The sequence below is a fragment of the Gorilla gorilla genome, chromosome 16 (assembly GCF_029281585.2).
Source record: "Gorilla gorilla gorilla isolate KB3781 chromosome 16, NHGRI_mGorGor1-v2.1_pri, whole genome shotgun sequence".
NCBI classification, from domain to species: Eukaryota; Metazoa; Chordata; class Mammalia; order Primates; family Hominidae; genus Gorilla; species Gorilla gorilla.
The window spans coordinates 52,269,970-52,288,738 of NC_073240.2; the positions used below are offsets into that span (position 1 = coordinate 52,269,970).

The window sequence follows — 18,769 nt, forward strand, 5'->3', positions numbered from 1 at the left end:
ATCTCAAAAAAAAAAAAAAAAAAAAATTTTCATTATTTTGGCCGGGCGTGGTGGCTCACACCTGTAATCCCAGCACTTTGGGAGGCCGAGGTGGGTGGACCACGAGGTCAGGAGATTGAGACCATCCTGGCTAACATGGTGAAACCCCGTCTCTACTAAAAATACAAAAAAAATTAGCTGGGCATGGTGGTGGATGCCTGTAGTCCCAACTATTCGGGAGGCTGAGGCAGGAGAATGGGTGTGAACCCGGGAGGTGGAGCTTGAAGTGAGCCAAGATAGCACCACTGCATTCCAGCCTGGGCGACAGAGCGAGACTCCGTCTAAAAAAAAAAAAAAAAAAATTTACACTATTTTCTGTCAAGCTGATTACATTTATCACAGGAAATTGTGTGTGTGTGTGTGTGTGTGTGTGTGTGTGTGTGTGTGTGTGTGTGTGTGTGTGGAGTCTCACTGTGTCGCCCGCCCAGGCTGGAATGCAGTAGTGTGATGTCAGCTCACTGCCGCCTCCACCTCTCGAGTTCAAGCAATTCCCCTGCCTCAGCTTCCCAAGTAGCTGGGATTACAGGCACGTGCCACCACGCCCAACTAATTTGTGTATTTTTAGTACAGACAGGGTTTCGCCATGTTAGCCAGGGTGGTCTTGAACTACTGACCTCAAGTGATCCACCCACCTCAGCCTCCCAAAGTGCTGGGATTACAGAAGTGAGCCACTGCACCCAGCCAGGAAATTATTTCTAATAAAGACATGTTTCTAACCATCTAGACATATCATTAATAGAAAATAAATCTTTATTTTAATGTCAACATAGCACATATTTCAGAAGAGTTCATCCATTTTATCCACTAAAGAGTTCATACATTTTATCACTCTGAGCTACCACTGCCCAGTCTTAAAGTGACCTTACCTGCTGAAGGCGTTGCTCTTATTACTTCAACTGATTCTGGGAGATCAAGGGGTTGGCTATACACCAGTCTAGAACTCAGAATAAGTTTACTGGCAGTTTGAAGATTGGCAATTGATGAAGAATGTGGCATGGGGCTCACACTAGGAGAGGTTTCTGGAGAAGAATCTACATTCTTCTGTCCAGGGACTGAAAGTAGACTCTCAGAGGAAGCCCCTTCTGAAGCTTTAGCTTTAAAAATAAATTATAAAATTACAAAATGTATGTATATCATTACTATAAATAGGAGCTAGAATATTACTTTGTTATTATTTAAGAAACATAGCTTCTTAAAAATATTTTGGAGGTGAGGATATAGAGAAAAGAGAACTCTTTTTAAAACAGAATGACCATATGACTCAGCAATCTCACTACTAGGTGTTTACCCAAAGGAAAGGAAATCAGTATATCAAAGGGATAACTGCACTCCCACATTTATTGTAGCACTATTCACAACAGCCAAGACATAAAATCAACCTAAGTATCCATCAATGAATAAATGGATAAAGAAAATGTCATATATATACACAATGGAATACTATTCAGCTATAAACAAGAATGCAATCCTGTCATTTGCAGCAACACAGTTGGAAACTGCAGGTCAGTATGTTAAGTGAAATAAGCCAGGCACAGAAATACAAATATCACCTGTTCTCTCACTCATATGTGAGAGCTAAGAAAGTGGATCTCATGGAGGTAGATAATAGCATAATAGATACCAGAGAATGGGAAGGGTTGTGAGGTGGGTGAAGAGACTCTTTAATAGGTACAAACATGAAGGTAGAAGAAATAAGTTCTATTGTTTGATAGCACAGTAGAATGACTACAGTTAACAACAATGTATATTTCAAAAGAGCTAGAAGATCTGAAATGTTCCCAACCCGAAGAAACAATAAATTTCAAGGTAATGAATATCCTAAATACCATGATATGATCATTACATATTCTATGCATGTATACAAATATCACATGTACCCCATAAATATGTATAATTATTATGTATCAATACATTTTTTAAAAAAAATTACTTTGCAGACAAGATCAATTTTCAAACTTTTGCTTAGTTACCCTGATAAGCTTAAATTTTTTTTTTTTTTTACAATTTTACTCTTTCTTAGCACCAACTCCATCATGCAAGACTGACAGGGAAGAATCACAACACGTAAAAGCTAAAAGAAACCCCTTATACAGTCCAGTGCTTACAACCTTTAAAACACATTAAAAGCTTGAGGAATTTGTTAACACGCAAATTCCCAGGCCTAACCACAGAGACACTGATTTAGATGATATGGGGTAGACCACAGTAAAGCAGCCCAGGTGTTTTTGAAATAGATGGATCATGAACCAAACTTTAAGAAATAACAATATACTGCCTCACTTTTAGATTAAGAAATTTAAACTCAGAGAGCTTAGTGATTTTCCTGAGGCCATGTAATTAGCTAGGGGCAAAGAAGACATTAGACTAGCAGCCTCCTATCAAGTACTCAAATCAGAGAATGATTTCAAGAATAAACACAAAAACCAAAAGTTCTAAGAAAATTTAAGATAGCATTAGTTGACAGCCTTTGTAAGCCATATTGACTTGACTGATCTTCCAAAGAACTTCCAGTGAGTGTAAATCTCTGATTCAGTTATCTGTTCTTCCGTGACATATTAAGAGATACTCTATATTTATTTATTTATCTGTCTCTCCCCATTGGACTACAAATTCACTAAAGGCAGGGATGATGTGTTGTTATTGCCTTGTACATCTCAAAGAGCACCAGAATATCCAATAAATAATAATCAATCCTCTTTTGTTTCTGTTAAACATGTCAATCTATCTTATAATGGCAGGCCACTAAGTAAGAAATATTTTCACATTTTTTTGTAAAATGAAATAAGACTACAAACTTGGATCCGCAGTCAGAAGACAGGAGTCCCACTCCTGGCTTTATCACTAATGAGATGTGTTTCCTTTGGCCAGGCACTTCACCACCATCTCTGGCTACTTTCTCACCAGCAAACTAAGGTTAAACTACATCATTTCTCTTCCTGTAAATCATGCTATTTTCTAACATATATCTCATGCTAAGAAAGAAAATAAGAGCAGGAAAAAAAGCAAAGACTTTAGAGTCAACAAGGCCTGATTTTGAAACTTAGTTCTGTGACAAACCATATAATGGGACTTGGTCAAGTTACATACCCTTACTCTATTAGTAAACTGGGGATAATATCTATTCACATATATAAAGCACCAGTCTCAGTGCCTGGCACCCAGAAGGTACTCAACACGTTTCCTTCTCTAACAAAATTTAAACCAATCATTTATCCTCTAACAGGATATTCACTACTGCAGTAAATTCAAGCGTTAAATGTGAATGGCAGGATACACTGTTAAATCTGCAGCAAAGATTAGAACAAAAAGATAGATGCTTTCTATCACAGCTAAAAAGAGTACATTATTTGCCTCTACTGTAATCTCATTGTCTGTGACCTACTGCTGTCACAAACAGGGTAGGCAAGCAACTCAACTCTAGCCCTGGTTTTAGTGAGACACACGCTTCATAAGCAGTGGGGACAAACAAAATCACATGGATCCTGTCCTCCCACAAGGACCCTGTCCTCCCACAAGGACCTGTTACTACCTCTATAAATCTCTTCAGAGCCACTCCCATTTCTGTGCCCAATTCTAGAAATTACTACATTCTCTGGATGAATCTCTTCCTGATGAACTGGTTTCAGATCCCTTCTCTTGCATTTCTATCAAACAACATATAATGCAAAGAATTAACTCCAAAGGCTTTGAAAGAATTTTTAAATTCCTGGTGCCTCAAGAAGATTAGGCTCAACTAGGTGAAGGTAAAGGTTCTGTCACATAATTTGGCTTTTCTAATGCCAATTCATGGCCCAGTTAGAACTGCTACATTTGTGATAATGTATAATACATGTGAACAAAAAAGTACAAATTATTCTTTCACTGTATTAAATGTTATATAAAAAGTTGTATAAAATCAATTAATTACAAGACATAATAAAATCTTACAACTCAAATATTTTGAGTTAACAGTTTAAAGCAGATTCAATGTGATATGGCTATCCATGCAGTTCTTCATTTTAACAATTATCTCTCAAAAAGGAAAAGTTTGTTTTTAAAAAATCTGTGATCAATTTCTTTGCTTCATACTACAGATTTCCCAATTAGTTTAGAGATTAATCTAAATGTGTACAGCGAAAGAATGGCTGAAGTAATTTTTTAATCATAATTGCATTTCTTTTTTTGAAATGGAAAAATTGACAAGGGTCTCACTTTGTCACTTAGGCTGGAGTGCGGTGGTGCAGTCTCGGCTCATTGCAGCCTCTGACTCCAGGGCTCAAGCAATCTTCCCATCTCAGCCTCCCAAGTATAGGCACATGCCACTGCACTTGACTAATTTTTTATTTTTTTGTAGAGATGAAGTCTCACTATATTGTCCAGGCTGATCTCGAATTCCTGCGCTCAAGCAATCGTCCTGCCCTAGCCTCCCAAAGTGCTGGGATTATACGCATGAGCCACCATGCCCATGCCCAGCCTGTATTTCTTAATGCTGTACAAAAACAGTTCTGCTTATAAGCCTCAGGCACTCAATCATATTTTATCAAACAGCAATTCTGCTTTTTTTTTTTTTTTTTTTTTTTGAGATGGAGTCTTGCTCTGTCGCCCAGGCTGGAGTGCAGTAGTGCAATCTCAGCTCACTGCAACCTCTGCCTCCCGGGTTCATGCCATTCTCCTGCCTCAGCCTCCTGAGTAGCTGGGACTATAGGCACCCGCCACCATGCCCGGCTAGTTTTTTGTATTTTTAGTAGAGACAGGGCTTCACTGTGTTAGCCAGGATGGTCTCGATCTCCTGACCTCGTGATCCGCCCACCTCGGCCTCCCAGAGTGCTGGGATTACAGGCGTGAGCCACCGCGCCCAGCCAATTCTGCTTATTTTAATGATGATAAAGCTGATGATGTGCAGTGTATTGGATGGGAATGTGTATCAACAAAAAAGTACAATATTAGTTCTATGGACATCTAGAACAGTCATAATGTACACTCAATAAATATTCACTGAAAAAAATAAACAAAGCTTTTATTTTTTTTTCAATATGTCTAATGTGCCCTTAGGCTGGTTTTTAGAATTAACTAGTTTCATTAATGATTTATGACCTTGTAATTAAAAGTTTAGAAGAGACATAATTCAGCAACTCAATTTACAGTTTAATGGAACTTCATTTTACAGAATTAACCAAAGTAAAGCACATTCTATAAAATAAATTTATTATGTATCATCTCTGTATAAAACTATAATTACTTACCTAAACATGCTTGTACAGATTTAAGATGAAGGTGCCACATATGCAGAATAGAGTTATTATTGCTGTCCTTCTCAATTACTACTAGAAAGAACTTTTCTGAAAATGGTGGTGGGCGGTATCCTATTATTCAAAGGAAAAGGATATTTAAATTAGTATGTTTTTATGGGATTAAAAAAACACTTTTTAAAAGCTACCACCACCTCTTGATATGCATGGAAGGTGGGAAGAAAAGGCAAGAAAGACTTTAAGGAGGAGTTTTATATAATTTTTGTACCAAAAGTTAGATAGCTATCAAGGACTAATGAAATTACGTCAAAAGTACACAAAAGCTAACACGAAAGGATACCTACTAGTCAAAGAGGGGACAGTTTGAGCATCAAAGAATAAAACTGAATACAATTTGTTAAAACATATTTATCCTATTACAAACTATGAGTTCAAACAAATACCAAAAAAGGGTACATAAAAAAAGAAAGGAAAGGAAAGAAAGCAGCAGAAGAAGAAGGGGAGGAGGACAGAAGGGAAGGAAGCGGGGTGCTAAGCACACAAAAGCTCAAGCCAGCCTCACAGGATGCCCCTGGAGTAACTGGGCCACTTACTCCTTATTTAGAAAACTGGCAATTAAAAAGAAATAATAAAATAAACATTCATCCTGATTTTCTTGCATGAAAACAGCATTAAAAAAAAACTTAAGTTGTGGGGGAAGGAGCAGTGGTAGGGTAAAGAAAAAATTTTGTAGAAATTTCATGCATTTTTTAAAAAAAGACGTTACTTGTATATATAATTTTCCCTGCTGAAAATTAGATTCTTCATAACTGAAAATGAGATCTATGCAGGATAATAAAAGCTTTCCTTAATCATTAAAACTCATAATGACAACATATTGGTAATGAGCGCTGCTAGAGTTAAAATTGTGGCCTCTAACCATTTTCATCAGAAGAAACAGTCTGGCACTGCATGTTCTCACTCATAAGTGGGAGTTGAACAATGAGAACACATAGACACAGGGAGGGGAACATAACACATTGGGGCCTGTTGGGGGGTTGGGGGCTAGGAAGGGGAGAGCATTAGGAGAAAGACCTAACATAGATGACGGGTTGATGGGTGCAGCAAACCACCATGGCACGTGTAAACCTATGTAACAAACCTGCATGTTCTGCACATCTATTGCAGAACTTAAAGTATAATAATAATTTTTAAAAAAGAAACAGTTTGGAAAGATGATTCCATTCTTGCAAAGGACAGCTACAAGATAAACCCAGGAAAATCTTAGGCCTGAAAGAAAGTGAACTATTACAATAATGAGGTTATGTCAAAAGGACACAGGACCTACTTCAAATGCTACTTACTAGCCTAATATAGCACTATGTAAGCATTTAAAAAATGACTGCAACTGATTGAAATATCCTACATACCTAAAAATCCGTTGAGTTATATGAGTACTTCTCTGTATGTATATTATAGTTCATTAAAGAGTTTTCTTAAAATGAGTTCATATTGATACTTAAAAGAAAAAGAAATCCAACAACAACAATAAATTCAACAGTAGCAGCTAGAGATAACCAGCGCGCAGACTCCTCATTCTGAAACTGTCAATTAAATGGAAAGAACTAAGCACTTAACCTTTCCAAAAAGAACTGTTTTTCAAAGTAATCCAATAGCCCTAATTGATAAAGAAATGCTTTTCTTTACAGATGTTTTCCAGCTAATAAATAAATGAGAACTGATAAAATTGGAAAATCATAATTTTTCAATCCCTAGTGAAATAACTGGTTTAAGATCAATAATATTCAATGGAAGAAGCCATGAGATAAAGACTGCTGTCAAACTATAATGACACCACCAACTGAATCTTCTGAATCTTAATATGACTAAAAGTGAGATATCCAAATATTTTTTTTCTGGTATGATACATATGAAGTACACGGCATCACCTAGAATGTTGAACCCAGATCTAATCAAGTCTGTAGAGCTAACTTCCACTGTACAGGCAATATAGTAGACAAGAAAAAGTTTAAACAACATCACAAGTAAGTAGTCAGAGAAACTTCTTTAAAAAAAAAAACTTGCTCTAGAACTGAAGGAGACAGAGACACAAAAAACGCTTCCAAAAATCAGTGAATCCAGGGGCTGGTTTTTTGAAAAGATTAACAAAATAGATAGACTACTAGCCAAACTAATAAAGAAAAAAAGAAAAGAATCAGACACAATAAAAAATGATAAAGGGGCTATCATCACTGATCCCACAGAAATAAACACTACCATCAGAGAATACTATAAACACCTCTACACAAATAAACTAGAAAATCTAGAAGAAATGGATAAATTCCTGGACACATACACCCTCCAAAGACTAAACCAGGAAAAAGTCGAATCCCTGAATAGACCAATAACAAGTTCTGAAATTGAGGCAGTAATTAATATCCTATCAACCAAAAAAGCCCAGGACCAGACAGATTCACAACCGAATCCTACCAGAGGTACAAAGAGGAGCTGGTACCATACCTTCTGAAACTATTCCAATCAATAAAAAAAGAGGGACTCCCCCCAAACTCATTTTATGAGGCCAGCATCATCCTGATACCAAAACGTGGCAGAGACACAACAAAAAAAGAAAATTTCAGGCCAATATCCCTGATGAACATCAATGCGAAAAACCTCAATAAAATACTGGCAAACCGAATCCAGCAGCAGCACATCAAAAAGCTTATCCACCACGATCAAGCTGGCTTCATCCTTGGGATGCAAGGCTGGTTCAACGTACACAACTCAATAAATGTACTCCATCACGTAAACAGAACCAATGACAAAAACCACATGATTATCTCAATAGATACAGAAAAGGCCTTTGATAAAATTCAACAGCCCCTCATGCTAAAAACTCTCAATAAACTAGGTATTAATGAAACTTATCTCAAAATAATAAGAGCTATTTATGACAAACCCACAGCCAATATCATGCTGAATGGGCAAAATCTGGAAGTATTCCCTTTGAAAAGCAGCACAAGACAAGGATGCCCTCTCTCACCACTCCTATTCAACATGGTACTGAAAGTTCTGGCCAGGGCAATCAGGCAAGAGAAAGCAATAAAGGGTATTCAAATAGGAAGAGAGGAAGTCAAATTGTCTCTCTTTGCAGATGACATGATTGTATATTTAGAAAACCCAATCGTCTCAGCCCAAAATCTCCTTAAGCTAATAAGCAACTTCAGCAAAGTCTCAGGATACAAAATCAATGTGCAACAATCACAAGCATTCCTAAACACCAATAACAGACAGAGAGCCAAATCATGAGTGAACTCCCATTCACAATTGCTACAATGAGAATAAAATACCTAGGAATACAACTTACAAGGACCTCTTCAAGGAGAACTGCAAACCACTGCTCAAGGAAATGAGAGGACATAAACAAATGGAAAAACATTCCATGCTCATGGACAGGAAAAAATCAATATTGTGAAAATCGCCATACTGCCCAAAGTAATTTATAGATTCAATGCTATCCCCATCAAGCTACCATTGACTTTCCTCACAGAATTAGAAAAAAACACTTTAAATTTCATATGGAACCAAAAAAGAGCCCTCATAGCCAAGACAAACCTAAGCAAAAAGAATAAAGCTGGAGGCATCACGCTACCTGACTTCAAACTATACTACAAGGCTACAGTAACAAAAACAGCATGGTACTGGTACCAAAACAGATATATAGAACAATGGAACAGAACAGAGTCCTCAGAAATAACACCACACACCTACAACCATCTGATCTTTGACAAACCTGACAAAAACAAGCAATGGGGAAAGGATTCCCTATTTAACAAATGGTGCTGGGAAAATTGGCTTGCCACATGCAGAAAACTGAAACTGGACCCCTTTCTTACACTTCATACAAAAATTAACTCAAGAGGGATTGAAGACTGAAACGTAAGACCTAAAACTATAAAAACCCTAGAAGAAAACCTGGGCAATACCATTCAGGATGTAGGCATGGGCAAAGCCTTCATGACTAAAACACCAAAAACAATGGCAACAAAAGCCAAAATTGACAAGTGGGTTCTAATTAAACTAAAGAGCTTCTGCACAGCAAAAGAAACTATCATCAGAATAAACAGGCAACCTACAGAATGGGAGAAAATTTTTGCAATCTATCCATCTGACAAAGGGCTAATATCCAGAATCTATAAGGAACTTAAACAAATTTACAAGAAAAAAATAACCCCATCAAAAAGTGGGCAAAGGATATGAACAGACACTTCTCAAAAGAAGACATTTATGTGGCCAACAAACACATGAAAAAATGCTCATCATCACTGATCATTAGAGAAACGCAAATCAAAACCACAATGAGATACCATCTCATGCCAGTTAGGATGGCAATCATTAAAAAGTCAGGAAACAACAGATGCTGGAGAGGATGTGGAGAAATAGGAACGCTTTTACACTATTGGTGGGAGTATAAATTAGTTCAACCATTGTGGAAGACAGTGTGGCGATTCCTCAAGGATCTAGAACCAGAAATACCATTTGACCCAGCAATCCCATTACTGGGTATATACCCAAAGGATTATAAATCATTCTACCATAAAGACACATGCACACGTATGTTTATCGCGGCACTGTTCACAATAGCAAAGACTTGGAACCAACCCAAATGCCCATCAATGATAGACTGGATAAAGAAAATGTGGCACATATACACCATGGAATACTATGCAGCCATAAAAAAGGATGAGTTCATGTCCTTTGCAGGGACATGGATGAAGCTGGAAACCATCATTTTCAGCAAACTAACACAGGAACAGAAAAACCAAACACTGCATGTTCTCACTCATAAGTGGGAGTTGAACAATGAGAACACACAGACACAGGGAAGGGAACATCACACACCAGAGCCTGTTGGGGGGTGGGGGGCTAAGAGAGGGATAGCATTAGGAGAAATACCTAATGTAGATGATGGGTTGATAGGTGCAGCAAACCACCATGGCACATGTATACATATGTAACAAACCTGCATGTTCTGCACATGTATTCCAGAACTTAAAGTATAATAAAAAATAAAAATACAAATAAACTTGCTCTAAAACAAGTCAGTGGCATAATAAGGGTGTATATAAGGTATCACTTTAGATTAAAATACTCTTTAAATAGACAATGAAAACACAATATGTAAACTTTGTTTGGATATAGATTCAAACAAAAACACATAAACAAAAAGCTCAACATTTTTTAGACAACTGGAAGAAATATGGAGTAGTTATTGCACGATTCTGAGGAATTATCAATTTGATAACAGCAAATATGTAAGGAAGTTATTTTTAGAAACGTATATGGAAGTGAAACAACACTGTAGGTGGATTTGCTTTAAAATATTTCAGGGGGGCCGGGCGCAGTGGCTCACGCCTGTAATCCCAGCACTTTGGCAGCCAAGGTGAGCTGATCACTTGAGGTCAGGAGTTCAAGACCAACCTGGCCAACGGGGTAAAACTCTGACTCTAGTAATAATACAAAAAAATTAGCCAGGTGGGCTTACAGCCGAGTAGCTGTAATCCCAGCTACTCAGGAGGCTGAGGCAGGAGAATTGCTTGAACCTGGGAGGTGGAGGTTACAGTAAGCTGAGATGACGCCACTGCACTCCAGCCTGGGCAGCAAAGCAAACTCTGTCTCGGAAAAAAAAAAAAAAAAAAAATTTCGGGGGGAAAAGGAAAAGAAAAATTGTGTAGACAAAGCAAGTGTGATAAAATCTTTAACCTACATTATGGGAATATGGAGGTTCATTTAATTATGCACTATAATTTTGTCTATTTTTGGCATTTTTCTTAACTAAAAGAGTAATTAACTTTAAATTAAAACTTAGAAAGTACAAAATAAAGCAGAGGCAGAGAAGAGGAGAAACCTACACAAGTCCTTTAAGAACACAGCTATAAAATCAGGAAGAAAGAGAAATTTCACACAAAAACTAAAGGAAAACCAAGAAAGCACTGAGGAAATCTTTTGGCCTGATTTAGCAGTGGCATAACAAATATCAAAAGCGAGAAATAAAAAAAATTTTTAATGCAAGTCAATTAAAATATTATAAAGAAAAGTACCAACTTTATATAAGCATTGAATTCTGATAAGTTGGCATATCTTTCCTGTTAGAAATAACGTGACAAATGGCAGCGACATTTGTTGGAAACCACATTAAAAAGATTAACCCAGGCAAAGGTAAGATACTACAGAAAAGTAAATTTTAAATTGGTAAAGCAGTACTGCTGTTATAATGATAGTGAAATAAAACTTAACATAATTGAATAACACAAATAAGAAAAGTTTTGTGTATGAGGAAAGATATATGAAAGAAAAACAAGTTAGTCGTCTGACGAGTGAAAAGATGTTTGAGCTAAGCTTCTTAGAATACAGGACCTCAATCTGATTTTCCACTAAAGCGAAGGAAATTGTCTGCACAAATTACATAGAAACAGTTTCCTTAGATGCTATACATAATTTCATGATGAAGACTACACTAAGAAAATTAAATATGTCCATCTGGATATTCACAATTTGTAACCACATGAGATTAATTATCTGAAAACCCTTTGTAAACTAAATATTTGCCATAGACACTTAATTCTTAAAGACATGGCTTTTCAAATAGAACATGTTGGTTTTATAATTATGAAGTTATATATATACACACAATTTTATTTGCCAATTTAAAAAACTTAAAAGTTTAACGTCTGAAGGGAACATTTTAAGCTAAGTTATAAAGTTTAAACTAAACATCATATTGTTTGTTTTTTAAAGGGTTAAACTACTTACTTTCACAAAAAGGAAAAAATACCACACTTCAAAGCGGAAAACTGTGAGACGGTACCTTGCATTCACTATTTCCATGAGGTTTCTAGTGTCCCACACAACATGCTACCTTATATCTTATATTCATCATTGGTCTGAAGCAATTTACTGGTAATTTTTTAAAACCTATAATAAAATTAACTGTTTTCCTTAAGATACCAAATGGAACTACCCACCAAAATAATTTAATTATAGAGTTGAAGAAACTTACTTTTTAAAACAAATTACGGTTCACAGATACCACTTCTTAGTAAAAGTCGATGTCACCAATGAATTGTCTTACAAAATGTAATTTTCACCCACATGCCCTCTTTATCTACAAGCAAGCAATTTTGACAGAACTAACTGGTGTATCTGTCAAAAATTATGAGAGTGGTAACTTTTGAAGATCCATACTCAGTGAAAACTTAGAGATCATTTTTTAGCATGAAGGTAAACAAATGCAGACTATTTTTTTAAAGTACCTTGTGATGGCTGAAAAAATATTTCTGTTTCCTTTTTCTCCATATCTTCCTTATGTGGTTTATATCCTATAATGAAGTCTTCTTGAAACACATGAAGCAACTGTGTATTTGAGCCACACTACAAATACAAAAAAAAAAATGAAGAGGTTTTATCTTTGAAATTCCCTGTCTCCCATCTCCCATCTGTCACCTCCCCAATGCTAATGCAGAAGAAATATATCTAACAATTTCTATTCTTTACCACTACTAATTAGAAAGAAAAAAGCAACAGAAAAGAATCATTAAAACTATCCTGGTCAGAGAAAAATTGCTTTCAAAAATGTCACAGCCAATAGCAGAATAGAAGAGCTCTAGTAGAAACAAATCAACAGGTTTGCTTCTCAGGAAAAAAAAAAGATGCTAAAAAACCCAAATTTAAAGAACAGTTAAGCAACCTTCACTACTTTGAGCCTGAAAGCATCAGATTCACAACTGACTGGGGAGGGCTGCACTATGTAAGACACACTAGACTACTACACAACTTGTAGTTTTTTCAATTCCACTGGAGAACCAAAAAACAAAACAAAACCCAGAAAGCTCCTCGAAGTATCCCAATAGCTCTGTCTAGTGGGAATTATGAGGGATCCTATAACAGCCAGCAGGATGATACATCTCTAGAGAACTAAACTTACACATAAGTAACTAGAACCCCTCGAAGGATGGATGAAACATCACTGTCAACTGCTATGCTCCATGACCATGTTTTAAGACTATCACGAATGGCTACTTAGAACCTTAACGGGAACTGAAGTTCAAGGAAAGGCTAGATCCAAACAAAAGCTTATTTTGGAAGTGTATTAAGACAATCAATCAGATGGCTCCCCCAGAGATTTCAAGAAAAGGAAGCAGCTATGATTATCTTGGCATTGGATGAGGAGTCTATAATATAGAATAAAGGAAAACCTGCCTCTTTACATAACAGAAAGAAATAAAAGGATTATAATATTAGGTTGGGCCATACAATTTTATGAAAGTTATAGGGTATTTTGTGTTTATCTAGGTAGAAACATTAAAAATCTCTTCACATTCATTGTCTAGGAGGTCATTTCCCCAAGGGACAAACAATAGATGAAAGTAAAGAGAAGGGTGATGTCTTCATGGATATAGAAATCATACAACACATTGGGAACAAACCTAGAAAGAATTTTAAACTTTGTCATTCATTGTTGCTTACAGTTTACCAGCCCTTGTGTTAAAAATAGGCACAAGGAGCAGGGGAAAAAATGTTGAGCAAATATGAAGTAAAAAAACTGCTTTGTGAGAGCAGACTGTATTAATATGCCATGGTAATGAGTGCAAAGGAGGCTAAAGTAGGGGATGAATTTAACATCCAATCCATTAAAAATTAAGTTATCTATAGGAAGGAAGCCAACCCACTCTTCTACATTCCTATTGAGTAGAAAAAAGAAATCACAGGCTGAATCTGAAGAAAGGTGGGGCACTGGGGATTAAAAAGTTAAGCATTTCCCAGGAGGTATTAGCAATATGGGTCTGGCAGCCCCAGTTCTGCTATCAAGAGATGATGTATTTTATCTATATTAGCAGAAATGAGTACATTTTCCCCAATAGAAAGTGCAAGACACTAAAGAAAATTTATGATGTAACTATACTTGCTTTCAACTATAGTTGGCTCTTTCTTCATTTCCTTGTTTAAAACTATTGGTAGCTTCCTTACCAAACTAATCCTTTTCACATTTGGAATAAATGTTAGTTCTATCCCTTAGACCATAAACATAGTCCTAAAGAAACAAATATCCTGAGGGCTAAAATGGGTTTTACATCTCCCTGTAGGGAGAAGGGTTCTCCTTCTTTCCTAGGTAGTAGCTAGGGAGGAATACTACACAAAGGACCTGTGATTAAAAAGTATATGTCCACTTGGATCTGACTTTCATCTGCATTTTAAAGGACCTCACAAAAGTACCCAACATGGGGCCTAACAAGGCAAACACTCTGAAGCTGAGGTTACCCTCTATTGAGTTGAAAAGAGTAATAATATAAAATGAGAAACCACAACCCGACCCTCTATGCAGCTGCACTGTATTTTCTCTCAGCATTTCAAGATCAAGGTCATGGTTTCTCTAACTGAATCAAATTTCCTTTGCTACAAATACAATTCAATTGGAGAAGAATAATTCCTTTTTTAAAACATTTTACTTAAATAGCTTTTGGGGTACAAGTGGTTTTTCTGTTACATGGATGAACTAGTAGTGAATTCTGAGATTTTAGTGCACCCATCACCCGAGTAGTGTACACTGTACCTAACATGTGGTTTTTCAAATCTCTAGTTCCATTTCCACCCTCCCCCTTCTGAGTCTCTAAAGTCCATTATATTGCTCTGCATGCCTTTGCATACTCATAGCTTAGTGCTCACTTATAAGTGAGAACATACAGTTCTTGGTTTCCCAAGGAGAAAAATAATCCCTAAATCATTAGTAGATTTTCACTATGGGAATCAACATAAGTTGTCTGCATTTAATAACAAACAAGAAAATTATTCTGAGAATGACATATATCATATACATATAAAACACCATGGGATAAAGTATACGAATATCACCAATTCACAAGCATGTTTTTACTTGGTTGGTTATTGCATCGAGTTCAATAATGCAGCCAGGTCGAGCAGTAGACTGTTGGCTCACAATATTAAACACTTCTCCAATAAGTTTCTGTAAATAAAAAACACAAAATGTTAATGGCCAACAACTTATAATCTAATGTCAATATGATACAGCATCTTGGACATTTAAGGCCCCCTCTAAATATTCACTGATTGGCAATGGAATGTAATACATTCAAAGAAATACTTCAACTTTCCATACTCATTCTCATGTTAACTCTAAAGTTAAGCAGAGAGAAAACTATAATGTTTACAAAAATAGCATATAACTTCAAGGCATCATATCTTCTTCATTTTTGCAACCTTAAAGCCCAAGACAGACATGGCTGAAGATCTCGCCCAATGCCTGAGTGGTCTGCAGATGTGCAATGCCATTTAAAAGTACAACCCTACCAGACCGAAGGTAAGAGCAATGGTTGAGAAGAAGTGGGACTCTTGTGCCTTGGGATAAGGATGTATGAACAAACAAATGAAGCCTAACTTTGGAACCCCAAAACCCCAAAACTTTCTGCTAAAAAGAACAGTCCTCCTCACCCATGTTCCAACCAGCCTTCTCTTGCATAAAAACCTTTCAGTAACTTCATCTGAAACGGTTGCCTCAGAAAGAAATGCCCATTCTCCTCAGCACCCACCTTTACCACTTTTCACTACCTCAAAAAGGCCAATAAGAGGGGTTAAAGGCTAGCTTCGCCTAGAGATATAAGTACAAGGTAGGGGAGAAAGCACCCACCTTTACCACTTTTCACTACCTCAAAAAGGCCAATAAGAGGGGTTAGAGGCTAGCTTCGCCTAGAGATATAAGTACAAGGTAGGGAGATATAAGTACAAGCATATACACTGGAGTTGTAGAAACTTTCTTATTTGTATCAGTAGGATTCCAGGGAGCAGGTAAGAAAATTGATTCTAGGGTTATTAGATCAAAAGAAAAAAATATGTAGTTAGGTAGGGCTGAATTTACTGATATGGGTATGTTCACCCAAGATTCATGATTTAAAGTGTTAGCTCAGACATTTAGAAATGGTGTTAACAGGGCCAGGGTGGTGGCTCACACCTGTAATTCCAGCACTTTGACAGGCCAAGGCAGGTGGATCTCCTGAGGTTAGGAGTTAAGAGACCAGCCTGGCCAACATGGTGAAACCCCGTCTCTACTAAAAATATAAAAATTAGTGGGGAGTGATGGAGGGTGCCTGTAATCTCGGCTATTCAGGAGGCTGAGGCAGGAAAATCACCTGAACCTGGGAGGCGGAGGTTGCAGTGAGCCGATATTGCACCACTGCACTCCAGCCTGGGTGACAGGGCGAGACTCCGTCCAAAAAAGAAAAAAAAAAGAAATGGTGTTAACAGTCTGCTGGGTTTGTTCATTGAAATCTGGACTCAACTGTGGCCTATAGTTGGTGAGGTGAAAACAGTGAAATTTTTGTAGCACACAACAAAGCTTTGCTACTCAAAGTGTAGTCAATGGACCAGCAGTGATGGGAAGCTTTTTATGAATGCATACTTACTCCCTGAAACTAAGACATCTGTATTTTAACGAGACTTCCATAGGATTCATGCATATACTAAAGTTTAAGAAGTACTGCTGTAGATCACTGGTTCTCAATCTTGGCTGCACACTGAATCACCTGGAGAGCTTTAACAATCAATGATGCTTAGGTCCCACCCACAGAGATTGAGGTGCTTCCAATGTGCAGCCAAGGTTGAGATCCCCTCACAGGAATAATTATGTATTCCAGCTAAGGATTTGCTTTCCCTGCCCACAACTCTCTGCCAGCACTATAATTAACAGACTTTCTGAACACTACACTACAGAATTCCAGAATTCTACAGAATCTCACTCAACATCACCTCCAACCAAGGAACTCATTTTATAGTGGAAGATACTACTGGAAATTAGAATGAAGTGAAGCATTCGCCCAGGGTGCAAAATTTAAAAGAGTGCTCAAAAATTCAATAATCAAGAAAAATAACATTTTAATGCAATATTTTAAAATCAAAATTAATGTAAACAATCCATAATGAGCAAAATATCAAACATTTAAATATAGAACCAAAGAGTATCTTAATCACTAATACCATTAATGTGCATCAAAACTGCACATATGTGTTTTGATTTTTTTTTTTTTTAATGGTTAACATTCTTCTTTTCTTTTTTCAGGGTCTTGCTCTATTGGCCTCCAACTCCCGGGCTCAAGTGGTCCTCCTATCTCAGCCTCCCAAGTAACTAGGATTACAGGTGCATGCAACCATGCCTGACAAATTTTTTAATTTTTTTGTAGAGACAGGGTCTCACTATGTTGCTCAGGCTAGTCTCAAACTCTTGGCCTCAAGCAATCCTCCCACCTCAGCCTCCCAAAGCACTGGGATTACAGGCATAAACCACCACACCTGGCTGTAGTTAACATTTTTCCAGAACATCAAAGTAGTTGAAAAATGCTAAAAAATTGAAAAGTAGGTGCATTAAAACTCACATATTACTTTAAGTTTAAATTTATTTATACCAGAAATTGGACTAATTATAGTTTTATTTTTCTGGCTTTAATGGAAACAAACACATTAATAATATTTTCAAAATCTCCTTCTTTGCTTCTCTGGTTTTGACAAAGTCTCTTTTTTGTTGTTGTTGTTGTTGTTTTTTTGAGATGGTTTCACTCTTGCTGCCCAGGCTGAAATGCAATGGCACGGTCTTGGCTCACTGCAACCTGCGCCTCCCGAGTTCAAGTGATTCTCCTGTCTTAGCCTCCCGAGTAGCTGGGACTACAGGTGCACGCCACCATACCTGGCTAATTTTTGTATTTTTAGTAGAGACAGGGTTTCACCATGTTGGCCACGCTAGTCTTGAACTCCTGACCTCAGGTGATCCACCTGCCTCGGCCTCCCAAAATGCTAGGATTACAGGCGTGAGCCACCGCACCCAGCCCTGAATTACATTTTAAGGGCATCATTCTAACTCCTATGTTGAGAACAGACTTTGAGAAAGCAGAGCAAAATCATAAAGAAAGCAATACAAATTTTTTCACAATCTAACCTCTAACTTCCTATCCAGTCTCAGCTATTTCCAACAGCCATTCACATTCTATGTTATGGCTGTAATAAACTACTTACAGTTTACTATGCACATTCTTCTACCTCTGTGCATTGTTAGTTGCTGTTATCTCTACCTGAAATATCCTTTTCCTCCTTCACTTTCATGTCCTACCCATTCAGTAAGTCTTATCTCAGATATCTATCTCCACCAGAAATTCTTTCCTAACCATCACAATCTGGATTAAATGTTGCTTCTAACTAAGAAAAGCCATCTTAACTGACAGCATTGGATAGAGAGAGGATAAATCACTCAGCAAGGTCAGTTAACCCAGAGAATCATTTTTAAAATAATATGTATACTTTAAACATTTTGTTTTATTTTAAACATAAACGTATACAAATAACTGATATTTTGGTGTTGAGTAAGACCCTGGAGCATGGGCTTGCTAATGGGAATTACAGGTCTTTCTTGCGTATGCCACCCCTGTAAGGCCCTGGCTGTATTTTTCAGTTCTTTAAATGGGAAT

General features: G+C 37.1%; 1 protein-coding gene across 8 annotated transcripts in view; it reads right to left on the reverse strand.

Moving 5' to 3' along the window:
- DMXL2 (Dmx like 2) overlaps positions 1-18,769 on the reverse strand; it is a 172,574-nt gene that overhangs the window by 54,297 nt on the left and 99,508 nt on the right. For all 8 annotated transcript variants that reach the window (XM_055363012.2, XM_019011116.4, XM_055363013.2 and 5 more), the window contains exons 14-17: positions 15,178-15,267; positions 12,560-12,677; positions 5,262-5,381; positions 906-1,133 (exon numbers count right to left, since the gene is read on the reverse strand). In XM_055363012.2, the coding sequence (XP_055218987.2) occupies positions 906-1,133; positions 5,262-5,381; positions 12,560-12,677; positions 15,178-15,267 (556 nt within the window). The remainder of the gene's footprint in view (positions 1-905; positions 1,134-5,261; positions 5,382-12,559; positions 12,678-15,177; positions 15,268-18,769) is intronic.